The sequence below is a fragment of the Ctenopharyngodon idella genome, chromosome 12 (genome assembly GCF_019924925.1).
Source record: "Ctenopharyngodon idella isolate HZGC_01 chromosome 12, HZGC01, whole genome shotgun sequence".
In the NCBI taxonomy this organism is placed as follows: Eukaryota; Metazoa; Chordata; class Actinopteri; order Cypriniformes; family Xenocyprididae; genus Ctenopharyngodon; species Ctenopharyngodon idella.
The window spans coordinates 12,286,362-12,314,245 of NC_067231.1; the positions used below are offsets into that span (position 1 = coordinate 12,286,362).

General features: G+C 40.2%; 1 protein-coding gene across 4 annotated transcripts in view; it reads left to right on the forward strand.

The window, feature by feature from the left end:
• svild (supervillin d) overlaps positions 1-25,613 on the forward strand; it is a 128,673-nt gene extending 103,060 nt beyond the window's left edge. For all 4 annotated transcript variants that reach the window (XM_051914472.1, XM_051914471.1, XM_051914473.1 and 1 more), the window contains 8 exons: positions 8,204-8,461; positions 8,560-8,767; positions 10,362-10,495; positions 11,188-11,343; positions 11,475-11,618; positions 14,282-14,394; positions 14,837-14,992; positions 24,844-25,613. In XM_051914472.1, coding sequence (XP_051770432.1) covers positions 8,204-8,461; positions 8,560-8,767; positions 10,362-10,495; positions 11,188-11,343; positions 11,475-11,618; positions 14,282-14,394; positions 14,837-14,992; positions 24,844-24,930 — 1,256 coding nt within the window. In that variant the 3' untranslated portion in view covers positions 24,931-25,613. The remainder of the gene's footprint in view (positions 1-8,203; positions 8,462-8,559; positions 8,768-10,361; positions 10,496-11,187; positions 11,344-11,474; positions 11,619-14,281; positions 14,395-14,836; positions 14,993-24,843) is intronic.
• Positions 25,614-27,884: the final 2,271 nt, after the last annotated feature.

Below are 27,884 nucleotides of genomic sequence, written 5' to 3' on the forward strand. Positions count from 1 at the left end.
GGTCAGCCTGCCAGTGCTCAGACCATACTCCGCACACTGCATCAAATTGGTCTGCATGGCTGTCGTCCCAGAAGGAAGCCTCTTCTAAAGATGATGCACAAGAAAGCCCGCAAACAGTTTGCTGAAGACAAGGAGACTAAGGACATGGATTACTGGAACCATGTCCTGTGGTCTGATGAGACCAAGATAAACTTATTTGGTTTAGATGGTGTCAAGCGTGTGTGGCGGCAACCAGGTGAGGAGTACAAAGACAAGTGTGTCTTGCCTACAGTCAAGCATGGTGGTGGGAGTGTCATGGTCTGGGGCTGCATGAGTGCTGCCGGCACTGGGGAGCTACAGTTCATTGAGGGAACCATGAATGCCAACATGTACTGTGACATACTGAAGCAGAGCATGAAGAGCAACAACCCCAAACACACCTCCAAGACGACCACTGCCTTGCTAAAGAAGCTGAGGGTAAAGGTGAAGGGTAAAATGCGCATTCTGAATAATAAATAAATATATTTCCCCACTAACCTACCACCGTCAAGTGCTTGTCTTTTCATTAGCAGTGTTTTTCTCTTAGTCATCATATTTGATACCTGTTCAATTTACATTTAAATGAATTTGACTGATAAACACCCTCAAGAAAGCGCATGGTTTTACTATGGTAAGCGTAGTAATGGGTGACAACGCATTATCACGATGGCTAGACTATTTTACGTTACAGTTGCACGGCAAACAAAAACAAGTTAAAATTGTCAAGCATCGCTGATTCCCTCCTGACAATCTGTTAACAGAATGACAATGACTGTAAACTAACTGTCCGTTAGCACCGTTAGCATCGCGCGCTAGCTGCTTTCTGACTGTAAAGGAGCAGAAGAGCATAGTATACTGCACAAACAAACCAAGCTGACGATTAAACAGCAGTATAACTTACCTTTCATGTAATAGTTATAATTAATCAAATACTTATGAAGGCGAACCATGGCTTTACTAGAATGTAGTAACTATGGTTAATTTTCGCACAAGCGGTATTGCTTGCGTTGGTGCTCTTTTATTTCAGTGTTTAAAATAGTTGAATGAATGTGATAACTGCCTTAACGATGTTAAATATTTAATTAATCTGAAAGAATAACGCAATGACAGCGCAACTACTTTGAATATTAGGATATTTGGCATAAATGTGTGAATTACATACAAGTGATTGTCAGTAAAAAGAAAATGGCACAGAATAGTGACTAAAATATTATGTTTATTCTGATCTTATTCATCACATCTCACACTGCAGCGTCGCGATCACTAGTAGAGCGCTGACACCCTGTGGTGAAAGAATCGTGGCTTATGTTGGATTAAAACTTAAAGTTCCATTGAGTTTGGATATACACGGTAATCATCAGAATATCTCTTCTCCTGTCTCTAAATATGTCTGGAATTTAAAATCATCCCGAGGACTCATATTTTAAGAGTGGTTTAGTTAGCTATGTGATAACGGCACATTGAAAATATATACAACCGGAAACAACTGAGCTGTAATATTGCAAACCGGATGTGCGTCATGAGGCTCAGTGCAAGTAATCCATTTGGACATTTTCACTTAGGGGTGTTCTCACTTTTGTGGCCAGCGGTTTAGACATTAATGGCTGTGTGTTGAGTTATCTTGAGGGGACAGCAAATTTACACTGTTATACAAGCTGTACACTACTTACATTGTCACATGAAAAGAAATAATAAAATATTTACAAAAATGTGAGGGCTGTACACAGGAGCGGACTGGTACAAAAATTCAGCCCTGGCACTGTAGCCACACCAGCCCACATTACCACACCCACACAGCCCCACCCACGGACACGCGCATTCTCAGGTGAAAGAAGTATACTTTCATAATGTACTTAAAGCGTTCTATTTTCACACACTAATTTTGTATTTAATATACTAAAAATTCTTCTTTAGTACTTAAGATAATTTTAAGGGCATCTAAGTATACTCAACTGTGCTATTTTGAGAAAACAAAACAAAAAAACACTGGAGCTAACTGGCAGAAATAGCGTGAAAATGACTTGAGCTAGCTATATTTTCTGTTCCCTTTCGAAAGGGAACTTCTACTCTGCGTTTGCAAACGCTATGGGGGGACGTCACGTGACTCGGTGTCTGAAAGCCAACTATCCAATAACTCCAATGCCTATTGGCCGGCGACAGCCTATGACGTCATACAGCGTGACCCGGAAGTATAAAAGGCGCGCCTGGGGAAGCAGTCATTATCTCATGGTCTTTCGGGACTGTCTGTGTCTTGCCACTGTCGTGTATAACTCTGCTATACTTGTGAGTACATCTCTGATTATGTCTGAGGACAAACAGAAACGTTTTAGGAAGTGTGCGGATCCATGCCCGAGATTTTTGACTCCGGAGGATCCGCACACCCTATGCGTACACTGTCTGGGAGAAGAACACACACGGACAGTGCTTGAGGGCGCTGTCTGTGAGAGTTGTGAGTGTTTTCCCATGAGAACTCTCCGTTCCCGCCTGGCCCTCTTCTCAAGGGAAGAGGCGTCAACATCTGCACCTGGTGGGTCCGGCCCTGCTCGTGCCGAGGCAGAGCGGCGGCTGCACTCATGGGGCTTGCAGGTGGAGTTTTGGCTCGCTGCCAAGTTTGAGAGAGGTGTCACAGTTTCTCAACCTCTGGCGGCGGCTGGCGGGGATGAGCTCCTGGATGACGATGATGTCTTATCTCAGACATCATCGGATCCAGGAGCGAGTGTTCTTCTGGCTGCTAGCCCCCATGAGCAGGAGATGGCAATGGAGGAGGAAGAAGTTGTGACTACTTCTTTCTCCAAGCCTCCTTGCCCAGCATATGCCGAGTTACTGGAGGTTGTGCAGCGCGCCGCCAGCAGGCTGCAGCTGCCGTGGGAGCGCGTGAGGAAAGAGCCCGTTCGCGGCAGGTTAGACGAACGGTTTCTTTCTGACCGCAACCCCGTAACTCCAGTGAGCCTTCCATTCCTTCCAGATCTTCACGTAGAGATCAAGAAGGCATGGAAGAACCCATACTCGGCCAGAATTCATCCACATCAGTGGGGGAATTTCGCTGATGTGGAGGGATTAGGCCAGCATGGGTATGTGTCGCTGCCGCCCATTGACGAGACGTTTGCCAACTATCTCGTCACAGGCAGGGCACCGACACTGAAAGCTCGGTTCTGCCGTCCAGACCCCTTAAACTGACGTCTCGTCTGAACGGCAGAGCATATGCTGCTGCAGGTCAGGCTGGCGCGGCTTTGCACACTATGGCGGTGTTGCAAGCCTACCAGGCTGACCTGCTGAAGGACCTGGATCAGGGGCAGGGTTTGTCCCCTGATGCGGTGGCTGAGCTGCGCCACACCACAGATCTCGCTCTCCGGGCCACCAAGCAGACGGCCGCCTCGATTGGGAGACCGATGGCGGCCATTGTGGCCACAGAGAGGCATCTGTGGCTGAACATGGCGGACATCGGGGAGAAAGAGAAGGGCTCTCTCCTCGATGCCCCGGTTTCGCCAACTGAACTTTTCGGTGGCTCCGTTGAAACGGTTGTCGGAAAGTTCAGGGAGGCGAAGGCACGCTCAGCAGCATACAAAAATTGCATACCGCTCAGGTCCGATCCTGGGCCCAGACAGCCGGGAGGCCCTGGCCCGTCTCGAGCCGAGGCTCAGAGGCAGGGCCAGAAGTCTAGTGTCGCCGCTCGAGCGCCTCCTCCACCTCGGAGCAAGTCGCAGAAGCGGCGGGATATGAGGAAGAGGAAGATGGACTTAAGGGAGGTGATTGATCACCGGCGCCAGCAACACCGCTTATCGATCCCCTCTCTTGGCGAAGGTAATTCTACATCTGCCTTCGCCCCTCTTCCTCGACCTCCCGGGCGTTTTTAATCACTGTGCATGTTCAGGACGACACCTTTGAACAGTCAGGCTGACAGCCGGGCCCATGATGAAATTTTTCTGAAGGCCCGCCTTCTGGCTTGATAGTGAAAGGGTTCTTTGGGCTTCTAGAACCATGGATTTCATCCTTCCCATTTCAAATAAGTGAAGGAGGAGTCTTTAGTCTTCGAGCCACACGAAGGTAAGACAAGGTCTGATTTAATTATTTAAATGTTTGACCTTGTGTTGTTCCTGTATCATTTCCTGAACATGTAACAGGTAAATGTGAACTATTTAGGGTTTTTTTTTGGCAAAACTGGAGTGTTGAGACTGACTGAGCAGGCCACAAAATGGCTGCTGCTTAGTTTTTTCTATATATATGAGTAGCCTCTCGGCTATTTTTCAGTATAGTTTGAGTTGGCACTCATTACTTCAGTTTATATGTCTATGGCAGCCCTAACCAGCCGCCTGACATTTTAGCTTTGAGCTTCGCTTTATTTCTCTCATTATGAGACTTGGAAGTGAAGATCAGGCTTTGTTATGGGCCTGTTGTAGTATATAGGCCTATAGCTTAGCGGCCAGGCTAGAGCTAGGTGATGTGTGGTATATGAAGTAACCCCATATGTATTTACTATCCTTTCAGGATGTGTAGTTCCCAGTTCTGGCTTCCTCCCGAGGGAGTTGTTTAGGCCGTATGCCCAATTATCCCCTTGCTTGTGTAGGTGCAATTGTGAGTTTAACAGCTAGGTTGTAGACTGTTTTTGACCCTCTCATGCTGTTTCTCAGGTGGTAGGCCCTTATCTTCGCGTAGATAAGTTATGCAGGTGTGTGCTAGGCCCCACTTTCTGGAACTTTCATGCTAAAGGAAATGATTTTCTTCTGAGCCACTTGATGTTTTGTATTTATCAAGTTTGAGTTGACATTGCTAGTTTTTAGCTCCTGTCCTCTAGGGCTTAGATCAGATTTGAGAATCTGTACAGAGAGTGTTTTTCCTTTCAAAGACAGCATGTATATCAAAGTTTGTGTTACTCTGAGTTCTAGACTTTTGCCCTACATTTGAATGTGAGCTTATTTATGCTGCCACAGGTTAGCACCTGCTCTCATAATAGCAGGCCCTTTTGCTGTAAAGTGGCCTCTATTTGAGTATATGGTGACTTATATTCCCCAGTTAAGAGGTTTTTTGTGTCACTGGGTGCATCACCCGTTGGATTGCATACTCAGGGTAGTTAGAGGCACTTTTTTGAGGAAAGTTGGTATCTAGTATCTCCCTTTTTGGTGATCTTGTTAACAGCTATATTGCATATAACTCGGATTGTAGGCCTTATGATACTCGGCCTTCTTCTAGTTAGCAGTTGTTTTTACAATGCTGTTTAACTGATCATAATATGCTCACATATTCTCACAGATTTACGCTGCCACAGGCCCTGCTACGTGTCTGTTTGAGGTATTAGGCTTGTATTAGCCTCCCTTAGACCATGTTGGTTTTGTTTGGTTCCCTTTAGTCACAAATATTTAGGGTACATTGCCTGTTGGAATGTGTAGCCTAGCGCAGGTTGCAGTTAGCTTCCCATAGCTAATTGGGTTAGAGCTGGTTCCCTGTAGCTTGGTTCCCTTATTCACGAACTGAAGCCACGTGTTATTGAATTGGCAGGCCCCTTCAGGCCTCCTTTTTTTAGTTTACATGATGGCACAGTTTGTGTTTTTTAATCTGTGAGCAGGCTGATCGCCACTTGATGCTGGAATGGAGGCCCCTTAAGGCCTCCTTTTCTAGTCCACTTGTTGGCAGGATGCCTGGGAAACCATGCCACCTTCGGCCATGCCCCATCGCTGACGGATAGGCCCTAACAGGCCTGTTCACGATGTTCGGCAGCATTTTTCATGTATTAATCATCTTGGAAACTTCTAATACATGGCCTTTGGGTGGTATGGTTATGGTAGCCACTTGCTGATGCCATGTGTTTACTAAGGCAGGCCTACTTCGGCCTTCGGTGTAATATGTGGAGTCATGTACTCCTCTCGCTGTGAGAGTAACAAGGTGCTTTAACCGAGTATTCCGAGTGGCTAGCCCCTCAGGTTGATTATGGTAGTGAAACCTTATGGAAGGTTGGTTTAACCTACATCTGCCTCCCCGAGTCTGATTCTAATCTAGTTGAGCTAAGAGCCACCTAGTGCCTAGGGTGGATCTTTTGTGCTCCTGGAAACGGCCACGAGACTTTTTTGAACACACTGGAGTATGTTTGGGCGTATTTCTCTTTGATAATTATCTGTATACACTTTCGTTGGCCAGAGGCCTAAGTGATAAATCCAACCTCCTTTTTGTCTGGTTGTTTATCGTCCATGGGGCCTAAACACTGCCACGAGCTGATGCCACGTGTCTGTTGAGGTTATAGGCCCCTCCAGGCCTTCCTTAATACGTGTTGGCGTACGCTGCACTCCTCTTGCTTTAAAGAGTAAAAGGTGCTTTTTACTGAGTACACTGCTCCTTGGATTGTGTTAGGTGGATTGTCATGCGTGTCAGACCAGGTCGGCCTCCCTGGTGGCATTGGGGGTGATTTCGTTCCCCTCTAGTGACTGGCCAAGGTTCCCTTCGGTTCCTTGGCCACATTCCCTTAAAGGGATCGCTTTCTCTTCGGAAAAGCTGGTTCCAGACGCCTTAGCAGCTTCTGTAGGACCTCTGAGGAAGGCCTTCTTGAAGTTCAGCTTGGGCTGTTGGCCAAAGGGAATGCTGTCACTGACAGCCTGGTGTGACCCGAGGGGGAGTTGCCAAGCAGTTCTCTAACTGCTCTGGAGCCTTTGTCTCAGCCATATTTCTTGGCAGGCACTCTCCTCAAGCATGGCGGCGTGGGTATATCGTTCCCCATAGCGTTTGCAAACGCAGAGTAGAAGTTCCCTTTCGAAAGGGAACGTCTCAGGTTACGTATGTAACCATGGTTCCCTGAGAACAGGGAACGAGACTCTGCGTTTCCTTGCCATGCTTCGGGCTGCCTGCTGAACAGTCCCTCAAGACTACGGATAATGACTGCTTCCCCAGGCTCGCCTTTTATACTTCTGGGTCGTGCCGTATGATGTCATAGGCTGCCGCCGGCCAATAGGCATTGGAGTTATTGGATAGTTGGCTTTCAGACACTGAGTCACGTGACGTTCCCCCATAGTGTTTGCAAACGCAGAGTCTCGTTCCCTTTTCTCAGGGAACCATGGTTACATATGTAACCTGAGACGTTTTTCTTACCTCTACGGCACTACTGTCCTTCGCTGCAGCAGCCGAATTTAAACCCTTTGAGAAGATTTCGGTTAATTCTACGTATTTGTCAGCATCTGACTTGAGAGCCTTTTTTTGCTTTCTCGAACCTTTTCTGCATTGCCTTTCCTTTTTTTTTTTTTTTTTTTTGTACGGTCCATCATCTAACTTTTACTGACAATTTGCTCGTGTTGCACTCTCTCTGATGACGTGCTTGATTTTGACTGACCCTTCGCAGTTAGTTTGATTGACAGGCGATCTAACTAATCATAACGCCCTATCCACATTTATGTCCGACAAAGCAGTTAGAATAACGTGGACTTGAACTTGAAAAATGGTGTGTAGTGTCACGAGCCGCTATCTGTCAAGACACATTAAAGAGCCACAAAACGGTATTTATTTTTTAAATTTCTCTTGTCTGTCGACGTATTGTCAGTGTCCTCTTTGCTCCAATGTATTTTTTCACTCTGAGAGATGATGTGTGGCGTGAGAGCGGCATGGCTTGCCGGACATACATAGCAACAGTAAAGAGGCCTGGTCAGTCGGCCCATCTTGGGACCGGGCCGGCCGTTGCTGACTGGGCCAAATGCTTGACATTTATTATTATTAATATTATTATAACCATAGTGAAATCGTGCAAGCAATAAAAACCCATCCTATGCGCTGTCAACCTGTAAAAACGATTTATTTATATATTTTAAAAATAAAACTGACCGGCCCACATTAAAAAAAAATGGTCCGGCCCCTCTGGCATATGCCAGAATTGCCTGATGGCCAATCCGCCCGTGTGTGTGTGTGTGTGTGTATATATATATATATATATATATATATATATATATATATATATATATATGAATGAAATAAGCTTTGTTTTTTGCAATATGTTTTCTTATGTGCATCATCATTTTGACTCCTTATTACTCTTGTTTATAATGAAAGTTTATTGTACACATACAATTTGAAAATAGGCCAGCAGGGGGAATGTGATAATCACATTCAGTTTGGACTCGTGCAGATGTATCAACTGAAAGTCGGAAAGATGTATCAACTGAAATTCAAAAGAAGTCGGAAGAGGTGCTGAAAATTTTATCATATGTGTTTGCAGTGGGTAAGAGACAGAAGCCTGGTGAAGTGAGTACAGCTGGCCCAGGCAGGGAACGCACAGCATGCTTCTTCTGGCAGGGACGTCACTCCAGTGTCAGTGGGCGTGGCACATCTGCCCTCATGACGGTAGAGCTGGGCAACCACAGGGGGGCGCAAGTGCTGGTCACACAGGGCAAAGAGCCGCCCTGCTTCCTCCAACTCTTCCAAGGAGGGCTAATCATCCACCGAGGCTCCAGGGAGGATAGCTTTAACAACACAGGTAATAAACACAGATAACAATGAACAAAACTCACCAGACCTGTTTTATAACTTGCAGTAATTCCATGTGTATGTGTTATTTCTTTGTTTTCCTGTCAGGAGACTGGCATTTGTTCTGTGTGCGTGGAGAGGCAGAAATGGAGGGCTCGCTGGTTGAAGTGGAGTGCTGTTGTGCCAGCCTGCGCTCTCGTGCTAGTTTGCTGCTGCTGGGGGTACAGAAGGGACAACTCTACCTATGGCATGGCTGTAAGTCTCATCCAGGTGCCCGGAAAGTGGGCAAGAGGACCGTGGAGCGCCTCACTCAAACGTGAGCAGATTTACTCATATAGATTTACATTTTTCTGTATAAGAATGTAATGACCATGTGGTAATTGTGTATGTGTGTGTGTGTGTGTATCTCTCTATATCTATCTATGTATCTATGTATCTATCTATCTATCTATCTATCTATGTCTATCTATCTATCTAAAAAAAAAAAATATATATATATATATATATATATATATATATATGTATGTCTGTGTGTGTGTGCATTTGTATTTGTATATACACTGTGTTCCAAATTATTATGCAAGTGACATATCAATAGGATTTCAGTACAATAAACATTCAGATTTTAGTTTTTCTAAGAAAGTGTTTGTTTATTTATCCATGTCTTTTTAGATAACTGGTATCAATCTCAGATAAAATAATTTGTGTGAAAACTGAATGCAGATTATCGAACTATTATAAGATTTGTGAGTGATTTAGAGCACAGCAGAACTCGGTCAGATAAAGGCTTATTAAGGTAAGTTCCTGTCAAAAAAAATTAATTGTATTAAAAGGGCAGCTATAAAAAAGCCAGTGTTAAGCAGCAAACAGGTATTTGAAGCTCCTGGTGTCTCTGGAGTCTCAAGAACCTCTCCATGCTGGCTGGCAGTTGTGCATAAAGATGCATTTCAGCCACTCCTAACCAAAACTCACAAAGAGAAACATTTACAGTGGGTTTAGAAATACATGAAGACTAATTTTTAAATAGTTTTAATCAATGACGAATTCCGTACTACAATGGATGGTCTAAATGGATAGATTTCTGGATGGTTGGTGAATGGCCACCACGTTCCAACAAGACTACGACGTCAGCAGGGAGCTGGCGGGTGATGATTTGGGCTGGAATATTGGGAAGTGAGATGGAAGGTCCCTTTAGGGTCTCTGAGGGTTTCAAAATGACTTCTGTAATATATGTGGAGTTCATAACTGACCATTTTCTGCTATGGTATAAAAAGAAGGATAGTGCCTTCTGAAATACAATGCACTATCCAATGCTGCAAAAAAACACCACAGCAATAAAACTGTTTGAAAATGTATTTCTACACCCACTGTAAATGTTTCTCTTTGTGAGGTTTGGTTAGTGGTGGCTAAAATGCAGTTTTACACATAACTGCCAGCCTGCATGGAGAGCTTCTTGAGACTCCAGAGACACCAGCAACTTCAAATACCGACCGAGTTCTGCTGTGCTCTAAATCACTCACAAATCTTATGATAGTTCGATAATCTGCATTCAGTTTTCACACAATATTAGTTGTTTTCATGCCTTTTGAACAACATTGCACCATTTCATGCTTTTCATCTTCAGAAAGATCTTTCTTCCTCCCCACATTGCATGAGAACTGTGACTTGCTTAATAATGTGGAACAACATCTTTAAGTAGGGTTTCCATTTACCTAAGTACCAGGGAAATTATTTTGTCTGAGATTGATACCAGTTATCTAAAAAGATATGGATAAATAATCAAACAAACACTTTCTTAGAAAAACTAAAATCTGAATGTTTATTGTACTGAAATTCTACTGATATGTCACTTGCATAATAATTTGGAACACAGTGTATATTTATGCATATATATATATATACTGTTACAGTTGTCCTCGTGAGCTGGGTTTGAACAGTAACAGCAGTTTGAAAGTAATTGAAATAGAGGAAGGAACTGAGCCCAAGGAATTCTGGGATGCTCTTGGCAAGCAGGACAGGAAAGCCTATGACTGCATGCTGCAAGGTAAAAAGAGAAAATGTTTATTTCTAAACAATCCATGTTTCCTTGTTATAAGGTTGCTAAATTGGTATGTCATTATAACATACACATGTATATTTCCTTATGATGGCATGGCTCTGTTCCAAATCTAGTGAGTTTTTTTGCTGTCTGCTGCTGACAAAGGTAGGCAGCATCTGAAATGGAACTTCATAAGTGACTGATTTGAAACACTCTATGCACAATATTCTAGTATGTCTTTTTTTTTTTTTTTGATGATGATTTCCAGTTTTCCATTAGCATGTTGTTATCTTAACAGCACAATATTTGAATAAGTCTAAAATAAAGTTGCACGCAAAATATTGGTTAAATTCTAATTAGATTAAACTATTTTGTATCAAAACTTTGTGGTATCACATGAATTATATTTCTAATAGACATTTCTCTCATCTTTAATAGATTTTTTTCACTGAGCTCACCACAATACATTTTGGAAGACTTCTGCAAGTTACATACAATGTTGCCTTAGTATTGGGCCAAAAGCAGGGATCTTCAGCATAATCTCGCTGCTTGTCTGTTGAGGGTGTGTCTGTGAAGCTTTAAAATGCTGCCGAAGTAGGCAGCTCACTAGGTTTTGGAGCAGGGCCCATGTGCTTGTTTTTTTTTTTTTTGATCTGATTCAGGTATGTTCACAAGTATATGTCTCTGTGTGCTTGCAGATCCAGGGAAGTACAATTTCACACCACGTCTTTTCCGTCTGAGTGCCAGCGGTGGGACTTTTCAGGGAGAGGAGCAGTTCGGGCCCGCCCAAGTGACAGGAACCATCATGGCCATGCCGTTCCTGCAGGAGAACTTGTATTCAGCCCCTCAGCCTGGTACATAATGTCATTACATGTGACTATAACCATGTCAACTGATGTTGTATTGCATCATGTGTTGCACATTGTACAGTGTCAATAGTTTACGTTTTCTCTAAATCTTTGTCTGTTTTTTTTATTCTCTGTAGCTCTGTTCTTGGTGGATAACAGGATGGAAGTGTACCTGTGGCAAGGGCAGCAACCAGAAGATACAGAATGTACTGGCTCGGCCAAGATCCGCTGGGACAGTGAGAGGAAGTGTGCCTTGGAAACAACACTACAGTACTGCCAAGGTTAGGAGATGGAATCTACACTCAGGGAAGAGGTCAGGATGGTTTAATGAAGGAAATTCATGCTAGTCCAGAGGTCTTCAACCCTGCTCCTGGAGACCAACTACACTGCAAAGTTTATATTCAACCTGCTTCAACTTGTGATTTTCAAACAATCCTGAAGAGCTTTTATAATTGGTTCAAGTGTGTTTGATTAGGGTTAGAGTTAAACTCTGCAGGACAGTGGGTCCCCAGAAGCAGGGTTGAAGACTCTGTGCTAGTCCGAATGTACCAGATGGCAGGTCCTTAACAACAACATGGAGTAACTTTTGTTCTTGATCAGTAACAACTAGGGCTGTCAAAATTAACGTGTTAATTTTTGTGTTTTTATTCCTAGACTAAAATGCATGTTTGAGCTGTTTTAACTGAAAGCAAAATGGTTGTGTGATGTGTGTGTGTGTGTATGTGGCAGGACCAGGGAAAATTTTGGCAGGGCAAGCCCTGCTACAGTATATTAAAGGCACAGCTAAATGTGACATTTATTATAATGGGTTTATGTGAAATTGTTTTAAGTTCACTTAAATTAAAAGTTAGTTTTTAAAGCCTATTTAATGTTAAAAATGATGGCTTTCAATTATACTGTAATGTTACATGGCTATAATTATAGGCTAAAATTGAGGGGGGAAAAATCTGTTTAATAGAGGCATCAGTAGTAGTATTGTTATCGGCGATACTGGGCTTCATGCATAGTACTTGGTAAAAAGACGGCATTAAACACATATTTAAAATTAATCGTCTTTGTTTTTTCTATGTTCATTTGAATATTTTATGTTCAATTGTTACAATATAAAAATATATTAAAAATGTTTAGATTGACAGCACTAGTAACATAATGTAATGCTTAATTTAATGAGACTACATAATCCCTATTAATGTTACAGACCAGGGGTTCACACACATTTTTGTCTGCCGAACCCTTTGTAAAATATTTACTCAAAGTACCCTCTGAGGATTTAAGTTAATATTTCAATAATTTAACAAATTATTTGCATGCTCACGGTTCTCTGATGTTGGTTAATGGGGACATGGCATGCAAGTATACAGATAAAATATATTTTTCTTTTAATAATTGTATTATTTTGATTTGTTTTTATTCTAAAGTTATTTTATATATATGTACATAAAGAGAGAGAGAGAGCTGCACAACTTGGCCAAACATTTTGATTATGTTGTCATATATTACGAATGGCATGACTGCTACTGTTAATAGAAAGTTACTTTGAAGGGTGTTCACACTTGTCACCATTGCCCTGTCATGGGGGAGATAGACCAAGTCCAAGCCCATTCAAGTTCACCCCTACTGTTATAACAAATTTAGCATTTTTTGAACAGTACTTTATCATGTCTTAGATGTAATAATTAAAAAAAAAAAAAAAAAAAAAAAAGTTACATTTTAACTTTATTTTTATTAGTATTGTGTATCAAACCAAATCGTGACATGAATGTATTGTTAACACCCCTACTCTTGACAAAAACCAACTAACACTTTAAGTTACAATACAAATATTTATGTCTTAAATTCACTTTCAATTTCAAACCCTCAAGCTTTTAACCCGTCAAATCATTGAGCTTTTATTTTGCCGGAATATTGATAAAATGCTGTAAACTTCTGTTCACAAAAATGTTGGAAATTATGCAAATGTGATGCAAATAAAGTGAACCGTACACCCAAATGCAAGTTAAACTCACAGCGCTTGCAGTTGGTGAGAAACAGCATTTAATGTAAACTGAGACACTCTTGAACTGAGAACTGAAACACTTTATTAAAAGCTGCACGTGTGCAAATGAACTCAACAGACTGAATACTTCTTTAATTAAATAATTTGATTTGATAATTGCGGTTTTATATAATATATATTTTAGTTTTATTTTGATTAATTGTGCAGCCCCAAATGTTACATTTGATTTAATTATTAGCTTTTAATCAACTCACAAACTCCCTGCAGTTCTATCACATACCCCTGTTTTGGAAACCCTGTTACAGACCATTGCACCAGCACCAGTTGACTTAGATTGATACACTTGTTTTACTTTAGTTAAGTTTGGGGTTGGTAAGATATTTTTTAACTCTTTTTGAAAGAAGGCTCTTATTCTCACTAAGGCTGCATTACAAGAGATTTTGAAATGGAAAAAAAAAATCGGATTTTTATTCAGTCTTGATATCAGAACTAGTCAGATATGTGCACATGTACAAGCTAACTGAGTGCCAAAAAACGTGAGTGTGATCAGTGCGTCGATTGGGTCTGACCTTTCCCTGATCACATTTAAATGACCTTACAAACTGTCAGCTTAATAGGATACTTCACCTGAAAAAGAAGATTCTGTCTTCTGTTTACTCGCCCTCATTATTTGACTCATTCAGCCTTTAGCCTCAGTCACTATTCACTTTCATTATATGGGAAAAAAGCTGCAGTGAAAGTGAATGGACTGTGGCTGACATCTCCTTTTGTCCTCCATGAAAACAAAGTTAGTCACATGGGTTTGAGCAACCATGTGTAAATATAGACAATGTTTATTTTTGGGTAAACCTTTTGGCATAATCAGAGGAAAGAGTATAAACACATTCTTTGTGCATATTTTATTGCTTTGCTGTATAATAATGACCTTCTTGTGTTTGTTTTTCATAGAGAAGAACTCCAGACGGCCCCCTCAGGCATACCTTATCCTGGCTGGTGCAGAACCACTCACCTTTACCAACATCTTCCCTTACTGGGAGAAAAACCCAAATATTAAAGTACAGGTACATTACTCCACCCATAGCTTACAGAATGCCAGAGGTGTAAAGAGTACTTTTTCTCTGTTACCTGCACCCATATTTATTATTAAAAAGCATTTATTAAAGAAATTACTTTACGTAAAATACTCCCATTATTGAGCTGTGACCAAATACTTTAATAAAAGGAAAGATTTAATCCACAGTAACCTGCAAAATATGTAGGTCAATATAAACTTTCATTTTATTACAGATACAAGTAATTCCCCAAAATAATAATTAAGTATAGCAATTTTATTTACTCAAATACTTTAAACCCTGCAGAATGCTACAGATGAGTTTTTGCTTTAAAAGGATTCTCATATATGAATCATATATGAGTAGATAGTGGTCGATTTTAATACAGCCCAAAGATTTTTAATATTGAAGCCTATGGAGGATGAAACTGTATGTTTGAATGTCTGTGCAGGTTGAAGGAGCCCATAATAAAGTGATTCTGGTTAAAGACGCCCTGTCTAAACTCAGCAGGCAGCAGTACACTGTGGAGGAGCTCACTTCCAAACCCCTGCCAGAGGGAGTTGACCCTCTGCACCTCGAGTGCTACCTATCAGATGAAGATTTTCAGGTAAAAACCCTACCTAATGATGCTCACACATGCTCTTTACTAGTGGTGTCAAATCACTAAAAGTCAAGGTATGGCATGTTCAGATGACGTCGTGCAATCTAACAATATCATGTGAAAATATCAATACAATTAGTGTAGAGTAGAAAGACAAAACTGCAGTTATACACTAACCAACAGCATCATCCAATTTAAAAATCTAAATTAAAAAATTACATAGTTTTGGAACATGGCAGATTATAGTTGCTGATATAAGAATGAATAACTTTTGCCAGACAGGCTATACAATAGAATAGTTTAAAACTGTAAAAATCCTCTGACAACCTCTGAGCAGTTGGTTTCAGAACAATAAAATGAACAAACACCCCTCTAAAACACTGCCAGGCATCACAATTATTAGCAAATGATGCCTTTCATCTGCTTGGAGTTTATTTACCCTTTATTAACTTATTTTTCTGAGACTGTCTATCTAAAATGCAGTAAATATTTATCCTGATGTTGTTCTAAAGCTGTATTGGCTTCTTTTTTGGAACACAAACTGAGAAATACAAAAAAAAAATGTACTGCTTGAGCTTGACTTCAAGCTAAAAAAAAAAAAGATGCAAACGTGTCATAAAATAATCCCATGCAACTAGTGCCATATATTCCAAGTGTTCTAAAGGCATACGGTATGGGTTTGACAAAAAACAAACCCAAAATATAATTTATTATTAAGCAAAAGTCTTAACTTTGGCCGTCGTGATCCTCTGTATATTTATGCCAGTTCACAGCAGATGCACCCAGGAAAAGCACACATTGCATAATTCTGAGAAATCAAGATTAATAAAATCATGACACAAAACATAAGACCTATAAGCAATAAAAAATGTGTGTGAGAAAGAATGACAGTTCTATTGTGGACAAGTTTATATATGAGCAATATTACATGAATAGTTGTGTGACACGGCCCTTTATCAGCATGGCTGTGATTCGGCCGTATTAGTGGCCGCAGTAGTGAACCGTGACTCTTGAACATTGGCCCTCTCACCCCCTTCCCTTGTCTGGGGAAAAGGAAAACTCAGCCTAAAATCAGCCAAGCTTACTGTCTCCTCTTCTATAATACTGCATGTTACCTTTGACAAGAAATGCCACAAGCAAACATCAGAGTAAATGTGAGAGTTATCACCAAAATTTAACAAAAAGTAATAAAATGCAAATCGACATTACAAAAAATTGCATCACACAATCGGTGTGTCATTTCAGCAGAATATGGTGACAACTGGCCACAAAACCAACAAAATTTAATGCAAGCGAACGCATCATGACAGCACTCAGACCAATTACACATTAGGAACAGACACTTCTGCATATGTTTATAATAAATCATATAATTAGACTGGCACATCAGCCGAATAAATGTATGTAACAGACCGTATTAAACTTATGATTTAGGGAAAAAATTTAACTATTATGCAGAATTACAGCAAATGTGCATGGTCACTAATGCCTTGTTTCCACTGAGCCGTACAGGACATTACAGTACCGTTCAGTACGATTCGGGAAACTCTGATCCAGCTTGCGTTTCCACCGCCAACAGTACCCTTCTTAGTAGGCAATTTTGTATGCCATAAAGTAGCGATCGACTTCATGTGCACTCTGCAAATGACGATTCTCTGTCAACCAATCAACGTTCTGCAGTGAGTCTAGCTCCACCCTTTAGTGCCGGACTACTGTGCTAGGTACCCCAACGGAAGGGTCCCAAAAAAGTGGTACAGTACGGTTCAAAATTTAGGGTACCATTCACAACTTTTGACAATGGAAACGGCAAAAATTGCATACTGTACTTTATCGTACCGCTCGGTGGAAACAAGGCATTAGTTAGTAAATTTACAGACTGACCAGTAATTCTGCAAAATAACTGTTTTCTCAACTAAAGCTTAACATATAACAGTCACGTAACCTATTAGATTTTAAATAACTTACTCAAACTGCAAACAATTCCAGCCATCAATCTTTAGCTTCTTGATTGAAGAAGCTGTCATCATCCAGGGGTATCTATCTTTTATAATTGCTTTCAAAAGCTTTGGCTTTCTGCACAAAATTAAGCTCTGGTGAAGGTCTTCCTTTGCCGATTAACTCCAGCTTTTTTTTAAAAGTCGTGGATAATAAATTAGCAACAATATCCTCATCATTAATGTTGCTTGCGGTTTCCATAGAGAATAGCGCTAGCTGTTTTATCAGCTGTTTTTTTTTTTTTTTCAATCGAGTTCCCCACAGCGGGCTTAACGCGTCATAAACCTACTGATAACAAGCCCCACCCATTAAAAGGGACGATATGATGGTCAATTTTCCTGTCAATTGAAATCATGCTTATTGCCATGCTATGGCTTGGCCCTCTGTAATCTCACAGCTGGACCACCAATCACAGAGCTGAAAGCATTACGCGGAAACATCCTAATATGAAGAAAACGGACATCAACACAACACAACTCAAACTGAATATGCAGATTTGAAGGGTTTATTTCTTCAAAAAGATTTAGATGTTTATTGTCAAATTATAAATTGATGGTTCCCCACTGCGTGGCCATAGAGCCATAAGCAGTTTCTGGGCAGCCGCACCAGGCCAGCTGTCTCAGACCGGAAGTTAGAGTGGGGACTATAGCCTCTTTAAAGGTAGGGTTAGTGGTGGGGTGGGGTCAGGCATTTGCTAGGGTGGAGTTTGTAATTGTGGTTAAGGGTGAGCGCTATATATCCTCTTCAATATCATAATTGTTGTTTTAACGATGTGCAGTCTTACATTATCGAGTATGTCCCTCACTGCAAAAACCAAACAACAACACCTCACCCATGTTACCTAGTAGATTAGACCACTGCGTGCACATTTAGAGTGTACATTTTTACTGTGATTTACTCTGTTAAAATGCTGTTAGAATGCCAGAATCCCCTTTACGAGTTTTTGTCTTTTTATATTTATATCAAATTAAATAGTTTAGCAATATCACACGAAGAGTGCTATTTTTTCCCAAATATCAGCATGATTGCAAATGTGATATTGATTTTATACTGCAATTGAACAAACAAGAATTTAATATTAAGTAACTTACATTTTAGACACAATATTGCCTGTTTTTGCATTATTTCACCAACGAAAATAGTTACAAACAAAGCCTCAGCAAAACTGTTTTGCGCCTGAATGAATCAGTCCTATTGAACAAATCGTTTGAATGAAAGATTCAGTGACTTCAGATCCCTTGAGCGCAGCTGATGACACTTAACTTAAGTGACCCTAGAGTAACTATGAATATTCTAATGTACAAATAAGCTTCCGTTCGATTCCTCCATCCTCATTTTCTTTCCTTGCCTCCTTTCCTCACATCATAAGGAGGGTTGGTAACACTGAAGAATACCGATCATTCATTAATGAATAACTACACAGGAACAAATGAGTAATGCATTATTAACACTCTAGTAACTACTATTAACTAACAAGAAACTCTGATTAATGAATTAGTAAGTAACAGTGCTCAGTTGAAGGTGATAGTTCACTATTAGCTAATTAGTAACTACTGTTTTTTCATACCTCCCAGAGAACTACTAAGAACTGCAATATACAGGCTCATAATTAACATGAATAATGCATAATGTATAATTAATTCTAAAGTAAAGGTCATGGTAACCCACTAGTAATGACTGAAGTATTACCAAATCCTTCAGAAGGAATTACTAATTATTTGGATCAGTATTCTAAAGTGAAAAACATGATAACTCTCTAGTAACTACTAAAGTCATTGTAAACTTTTGAGGTTTACAATGTTTAAAACATTTTCAAAGATATCTAATAGCCTAATCTTTTATTATCCTCACAGCACGTCAGTTATGCGGTGATGCACTATGAAATTATTGTGGGGCAAATTTATTATGATATTAATTTAATAATAAAAGAAGCCTAACCTAATAATAATAATAATAGACTAGAAGAATGTAACAGGCCTACATTAATTGGAAACACCAAATCCTTTTAATATTGCCAATATTTGATGCTTTTTGACAATATCTCTGGCTGTCATCGATACATGATTAACGTCTGTTGACGCAACCCAGGTTGCAACCCGCAACCCTGCGTGCCCGTCCGCTACGCCACTGCCAACAGGACAAAAATACGATGAGCTCTGTTGGTGTCACGTCCATGGTTGTCTCCGCAAGTATGATTAATATGACATCACACGTTCTTTTTTTTTCCTCATTAATGTACACGCAGCACCCCATATTGACAGAAAAACACAGAATTGTTGACATTTTTGCAGATTTATTAAAAAAGAAAAACTGAAATATCACATGGTCCTAAGTATTCAGACCCTTTGCTCAGTATTTAGTAGAACCACCCTTTTGATCTAATACAGCCATGAGTCTTTTTGGGAAAGATGCAACAAGTTTTTCACACCTGGATTTGGGGATCCTCTGCCATTCCTCCTTGCAGATCCTCTCCAGTTCTGTCAGGTTGGATGGTAAACGTTAGTGGACAGCCATTTTTAGGTCTCTCCAGAGATGCTCAATTGGGTTTAAGTCAGGGCTCTGGCTGGGCCATTCAAGAACAGTCACGGAGTTGTTGTGAAGCCACTCCTTCGTTATTTTAGCTGTGTGCTTAGGGTCATTGTCTTGTTGGAAGGTAAACCTTCGGCTCAGTCTGAGGTCCTGAGCACTCTGGAGAAGGTTTTCGTCCAGGATATCCCTGTACTTGGCCGCATTTATCTTTCCCTCGATTGCAACCAGTTGTCCTGTCCCTGCAGCTGAAAAACACCCCCACAGCATGATGCTGCCACCACCATGCTTCACTGTTGGGACAGTATTGGACAGGTGATGAGCAGTGCCTGGTTTTCTCCACACATACCGCTTAGAATTAAGGCCAAAAAGTTCTATCTTGGCCTCATCAGACCAGAGAATCTTATTTCTCACCATCTTTAGCAAACTCCATGCGGGCTTTCATGTGTCTTGCACTGAGGAGAGGCTTCCGTCGGGCCACTCTGCCATAAAGCCCCGACTGGTGGAGGGCTGCAGTGATGGTTGACTTTCTACAACTTTCTCCCATCTCCCGACTGCACCTCTGGAGCTCAGCCACAGTGATTTTTGGGTTCTTCTTTACCTCTCTCACCAAGGCTCTTCTCCCCCGATAGCTCAGTTTGGCTGGACGGCCAGCTCTAGGAAGGGTTCTGGTCTTCCCAAACGTCTTCCATTTAAGGATTATGGAGGCCACTGTGCTTTTAGGAACATTAAGTGCAGCAGAAATTTTTTTGTAACCTTGGCCAGATCTGTGCCTTGCCACAATTCTGTCTCTGAGCTCTTCAGGCAGTTCCTTTGACCTCATGATTCTCATTTGCTCTGACATGCACTGTGAGCTGTAAGGTCTTATATAGACAGGTGTGTGGCTTTCCTAATCAAGCCCATTCAGTATAATCAAACACAGCTGGACTCAAGGATGATCAGAAGAAATGGACAGCACCTGAGTTAAATATATGAGTGTCACAGCAAAGGGTCTGAATACTTAGGACCATGTGATATTTCAGTTTTTCTTTTTTAATAAATCTGCAAAAATGTCAACAATTCTGTGTTTTTCTGTCAATATGGGGTGCTGTGTGTACATTAATGAGAAAAAAAAATGAACTTAAATGATTTTAGCAAATGGCTGCAATATAACAAAGAGTGAAAAATTTAAGGGGGTCTGAATACTTTCCGTACCCACTGTATATATATATACACATACACTATATTGCCAAAAGTTTTGGGATGTCTGCCTTTACAAGCACATGAACTTGCCATTCTTAATTCGTAGGGTTTAATATGGAGTTGGCCCACCCTTTGCAGCTATAACAGCCTCAACTCTTCTGGGAAGGCTTTCCACAAGGTTTAGGAGTGTGTTTATAGGAATTTTTGGCCATTCTTCTAAAAGCGCATTTGTGAGGTCAGGCAGTGATGTTGGACAAGTAGGCCTGGCTTGCAGTCTCCGCTCTAATTCATCCCAAAGGTGTTCTATCGGGTTGAGGTCAGGACTCTGTGCATGCCAGTCAAGTTCCTCCACACCAAATTCGCTCATCCATGTCTTTATGGACCTTGCTTTGTGCACTGGTGCGCAGTCATGTTGGAACAGGAAGGGAAATTGTCCAAAATGTCTTGGTATCTGAAGCATTAAGAGTTCCTTTCACTGGAACTAAGGGGCCAAGCCCAACCCCTGAAAAACAACCCCACGCCATAATCCCAATTCCACCAAACATTACACTTGGAACAATGCAGTCAGGCAAGCACCGTTCTCATGGCAACCGCCAAATCCAGACTCGTCCATCAGATTGCCAGACTGAGAAGCGTGATTCGTCACTCCAGAGAACACGTCTCCACTGCTCTAGAGTCCAGTGGCAGCGTGCTTTACACCACTGCATCTGCATTGCATTGTACTTGGTGATGTAAGGCTTGTATGCAGCTGCTCGGCCATGGAAACCCATTCCATGAAGCTCTCTATGCACTGTTCTTGAGCTAATCTGAAGGCCACATGAAGTTTGGAGGTCTGTAGCTATTGACTCTGTAGAAAGTTGGCAAATTTTGTGCACTGTGCGCCTCAGCGTGCGCTGACCCCGCTCTGTGATTTTACGTGACCTACCACTTCGTAGCGGAGTTGCTGTTGTTCCCAGTTGCTTCCACTTTGTTATGATACCGCTAACAGTTGACCGTGGAATATTTAGTAGTGAGGAAATTTCATGAATGGACTTATTGCACAGGTGGCAACCTATCACGGTACCACGCTTGAATTCACTGAGCTCCTGAGAGCGACCCATTCTTTCACAAATTTTTGTAGAAGCAGTCTGCATGCCTAAGTGCTTGATTGTGTACACCTGTGGCCATGGAAGTGATTGGAACACTTGAATTGAATGATTTGGGGTGTCTCAATACTTTTGGCAATATAGTGTGTGTGTGTGTGTGTGTGTGTGTATGTATGTGTGTGTATATATATATATATATATATATATATATATATATACACAGTTGTGGTCAGAATTATTGGCACCCTTGGTAAAAATGATCAAAGATGACTATAATGGCTATATATAATTCTGCATTGTTTATCCTTTTGATCTTTAATTCATAAAATTATCAAAAATCTAACCTTTCATTGAAGGAAAAGAATTGAAAGTGGGAGAAAAATCACATTATGAATTATATTATTACACATAAATGTTTTTCTCCAAAACACGTTGGCCACAATTATTGGCACCCCTAGATTTTTTTTTATGAGTAAAATATCTCTGAAGTATATTCCCATTCATATTTACATTTTTTTAGCACACCAGGGTGATCATAACCATGAAATTGTCCAGCCATGACTTCCTGTTCCACAGGAGTATAAACATGAGGAAACACAAAGGCCAAATTCCCTTAATCATTCATCACAATGAGTAAAACCAAAGAATATAGTTCTGATGTGCAACAAAAGATTGTTTAGCTTCACAAAATAGAAAGTGGCTGTAAGAAAATAGCTAAAGCATTGAAAATCCCCATTTCCACTATCAGGTCAATAATTAAGAAGTTCCAATCAACTAAAGATGTTACAAATCTGCCTGGAAGATGACGTGTGTCTAAATCGTCCTAATGAGCGGTGAGGAGGAAAGTTTGACTGGCCAAAGACTCTCCAAGGATCACAGCTGGAGAATTGCAGAGATTAGTTGAATCTTGAGTCTCAGAAAGCCTAAAAAAAAAAATATCAGACAGCACCTACATCCCCACAAGTTGTTCGGGAGGGTTTCAAGAAAAATCCTCTGCTCTCATCCAGAAACAATCTCCAGCATATTCAGTTGTCAGACACGACTGGAACTACAAAAGGGACTGGCTTCTATGGTCAGATGAAACTAAAACAAGAGCTTTTTGGCAGCAAACCCACCAGATGGGTTTGGTTCACACATGGATAAAATGTACCTCATGCCCACGGTTAAATATACTGCTAGATCTTTAATGTTGTGGGCCTATTTTTCTGCTGGAGGTCCTGGACATCTTGTTCAGATACATGGTATCATGGATTCTATCAAATACCAACAGATGAAAAATCAAAACCTGACCGCTTCTGCTAAAAATCCAATAATGGGCCGTGGTTGGATCTTCCATCAGGACAATGATCCAAATCAAACATCAAAACCAACACAAAAATGTGTCACTGAGCACAAAATGATGCTTCTGCCATGGCCATCCCAGTCCCCTGACCTGAACCCTTAAAAAAATGAGTGGAGTGAACTGAAGAGAGGAAGCACCAACATGGAGCTGGGAATCTGAAGGATCTGTAGAGATTCTGCATGAAGGAATGGTCTCTGATCTCTTGTCAGGTGTTCTCCAAACTCAATCAGGCATTATAGGTGATTATTTTGGCAAAAGGAGGTTGCAAAAAATATTGAATAAAAGGGTGCCAATAATTGTGGCCAACGTGTTTCGGAGGAAAACATTTTTTTCATAATGTGATTTTTTTTTTTTTTTTTTTTTTTTTTTTTCCTTCAATGAAAGGTTAAATTTTTGCTAATTTTATGAATTAAAGATCAAAAGGATAAACAATGCAGATTTATTTTTACAGTCATATTTGATCTATATATATATATATACAGGAGCATCTCAATAAATCAGAATGTCGTGGAAAAGTTAATTTATTTCAGTAATTCAACTCAAATTGTGGAACCTGTGTATTAAATAAATTCAATGCACACAGACTGAAGTACTTTATGTCTTTGGTTCTTTTAATTGTGATGATTTTGGCTCACATTTAACAAAAACCCACCAATTCACTATCTCAATAAATTAGAATACTTCATAAGATCAATAAAAAAAGGATATTTTAAACAGAAAAGTATGTTCATTTCCATGCACTCAATACTTGGTTGGGCCTCCTTTTGCATGAATTACTGCATCAATGCGGCGTGGCATGGAGGCAATCAGCTTGCACATAAACAAGAGGCGGGATTTATCGCACAAACCAATCATATCCAATCATAACCAATTACATCCAATCATAGTGCGAGACATTGCCTCCTCTCACATGACTTTCCCCCATTCATTCTCAATTACCCCCCACAAAACCCACCGCACGGGGGTCTAATGGTTTTCTATGAGTGGAAAGGGAGGCATGACTCCTGCTGTAACTTTGCCTGTGGGTGTCGCTGTTGGGCAGTGTTCCTTTACAAATACGAGTGACTAGCGCTCTTTTTAATGTCGTAATTTGTAATATTTGTTTTATTTTATATGTAATATGGATTATTTTCTCATCCTTTTTTTTTTTTTTTTTTTTTTTTTGAAGAGGCACTGCCTACCTTGCCTCCTCGGAGGAAACGCCACTGATATATATATATATATATATATATATATATAATATACGCTGATATATACATACACACTGCTTTTGCATTTTGCTAGGAGAAATGATCCCTGTCTAGAACGCGCAGAGATAAGTGGAGTGATACAAATGGTGAACAGTCCCAGCTGCTACTGGTGAAATATCAGCACTCCTGGAAGGCCTCTCAGCCAATCATATTCGAGGACTGGAACTAACTGTTGTATAACTAAGGAACATTTGATGACAGGCCGTTGAATTGTTAGGAATTATTAGGTGGTATTGCCAGTAATGCCTCTCAGGTGTGCATTATTTTTCTAATAATTCAACAGCTGCCATACTCTTCTATTCGCAATTGACGCCCCTGCCCTTTACTAAACAAACCTGTCCAAATACCCACCCTTAGGGTCACTATTTCAGTCTAAAATAGTCATCATGGAAAGCATCATAAAATGTCAGCAGATGCCAAATTTGGTTTCATATTTTTCTAATCTTGTCTGACGTTGATATTGTATTTGTTTTGCAGAGTGTTTTGGAAATGACACGGGATGAATTTAACACCCTGCCAAACTGGAAACAGCTGAATCTGAAAAAGAGCAAAGGCCTCTTTTAAACAAAAGAAACGTTTGTGTCTACGATCTGTTGTATATTCACTTAAAATAATTACTAAGGAACTATGTGTATTTTCTCTGTGCTTTTTGACCAATATGTACAGTTAAGTGTTTTTTGTTTTTTTTTTCATATTTCATACATCTGTAGCTTTTGGTTACAAGACTTTTTTTTTTTTTTTACACACATTTTAAGTTTGCAAAAAAGTATACGTTTTGGGAATAGCGTGAAGCATATCAACATAAATCTATGTCTCGCTACTCACAAGCTTGAATTTTAAAAATGTACTCTATTTTATTGTTTTACCCTGTTTAACCCTGTTATTATCAAACTGTGACCTTAAAATGAATTAAACACTAATGGTGACAATTCATGTAATCGGTTGAAAACAAATGGAGGCCTTTCACTTAGTCACTGAGATTCACAAAGGAAAGTGAATAGCTTTTTAAGCCATAATGTGTGCACATATGAAGTGCACTGCTGTCACAGGAATGAATATGACAATATACAGTATTATGTGACTGCGATCTTTTTAGTGGCAGTACAGTTACAAAAATATTACAGATAAATCAATGTGTATATGGATTCTCAAAGGTATGAATGTGTTGTTCGTCCAGTACCAGAATTATGCCGCTAAAACATACTGTAGCAGCTCTTGGTTGACAATAAATGCTATTCAATATCATACCACTAGGTGTCACTCTCTTTTATCCATTCTCATGGTCTGATAATAATATGCAAGACTTCAGTATTTCATCCTCAAAAGATTAAGCAAATTGTAAAGCATTTTACAAGTTTAGTGTTCAGATTTGTGTATATATATATATATATATATACACACACACACCGATCAAGCATAACATTATGACCACCTTCCTAATATTGTGTTGGTCCCACTTTTGCTGCCAAAACAGCCCTGACCACATCGAGGCATGGACTCCACTAGACCCTTGAAGGTGTGCTGTGGTATCTGGCACCAAGATGTTAGCAGCAGATCCTTTAAGGATTTCACACTGGACTTCAAGCAACATGGTTTCTGTGCCTCTCCACTCTTCCTCCAGACTCTGGGACCTTGATTTCCAAATTAAATGCAAATTTACTTTCATCTGAAAAGAGGACTTTGGACCACTGAGCAACAGTCCAGTTCTTTTTCTCCTTAGCCCAGGTAAGACGCTTCTGACGTTGTCTTTGGTTCAGAAGTAGCTTGGTACGTGGAATGTGACAGTTGTAGCCCATTTCCTGAAGATGTGTGTGTGCGGTGGCTCTTGATGCACTGACTCCAGCTTCAGTCCACTCCTTTTGAAGCTCTCCTAAGTTCACAAATTGGCTTCGCCTGACAATCTTCTCAAGCCTGCGGTCATTCCTTTCACTTGTACACCTTTTCCTACCACACTTTTTCCTTCCAGTCAACTTTCCATGAAAAAGCTTTGGCAAAGCACTCTGCGAACAGCCAGCTCTTTTCAGCAACCCTCTGTGGCTTACCCTCATTGTAGAGGGTCTTGATAATCGTCTTCTGGACAACTGTCAAGTCAGCAGACTTCCCCATGACTGCTGTTGGGATTACTGACCTAAACCCAGTATTTATACCTTGAGAATGGTAATTTAATAGAACTTGAAATTAAATATTCTAATAATTTGAGATACTGATTTTTTTTTATTTTGATGAGCAGCAAGCTGTAATCATCAAAATGAAAACAAAAAAGTCTGGAAATATTTTACTTTGTCTAGTAAATCTAGAATATATTTAAGTTTAACTTTTTGAATTAAATTACAGAAAAAAGAAAAAAAAAACTTTTTCATGATATTCTAATTTATTGAGATGCACCTGTGTGTGTGTGTGTGTGTGTGTGTGTGTATATATATATATATATATATATATATATATATATATATATATATATATATATATATATATAGAGCCACAGGTGAATTCACCACCACAGATGGTTGAGTCCCAGTCTGTCTTTCAAAGAGGCAGATTACAAGATTACCTTCTAAATTTATTTGATTCACAGAGTTATAGAAGCATGTTGCAGGGAAAATTACAAGTGGATCTATGAGACATGAGCCACAGGTGTTGATCTTTGGGACAAACCGATGTAGTTGCATTTCCTATAATGTTAATGTGGCATTACAGCTTCACAATCTGTGTCAAAGCTACCCTAACAAAAGCAAAAGCACTCGCTTTGCCAATCCATGCCGGATGCTCAGAATACCAAAGAAAGAGAATATTCTGCACAGCCTGAATGGAAATGCAGTCGTGTCCTTGAAGAGCTAATTGACTGAGAATAATTATTGCAATAATGACACAAGCAAACCAACCTCAGGAATAAAACACCCCAACTTCCACACCAAAACAAGTCATGAACCACATTCTTCTTAAGACGGTGCACAACAATTGAAGCGTCTAACTAATATTCTCTTAGACTTTTAGCCACTATTGATTATGGGCTGCGAAAACTGGACCTCTTCAAGGATCATGTGCAGCTCAGATATTGTACAGACTCAAAGTCCTTGGGATGGTCTTTCTAATGCACGATTGACCAAAACTTCACCTTCGAAGTTCTTGAATGAATCTGTGATATTCAAATACATTCTGAATACTTTCCATTCTGAAGAATAAATGCCTATTTATTCTGTAACCAAAAACTAACCTTCCCAGAACATTCGGGGAACCAAAAATTATATATTAGTATATTAGATGTATATACTTTAATTTAACTTTAAATTATTATTATTTTATTATTTAACCTGCAACCCAGTTAAGGGTGCTCATTCAATTAGACATGTTGTTTCTTCCTATATCAGAGTTTAAGTTTTGGGTTATATTGAGTTCAGAGTCCTCAGACGGGGTTGAAGGTCACAGCTGTGGACAGGGGCCACCTGCAGACTGAAACTCAGTCCTTGCCGTGACCATTAAGCACATGAAGTGCAGATCTTGAGAAGGAGGTGCTTTCA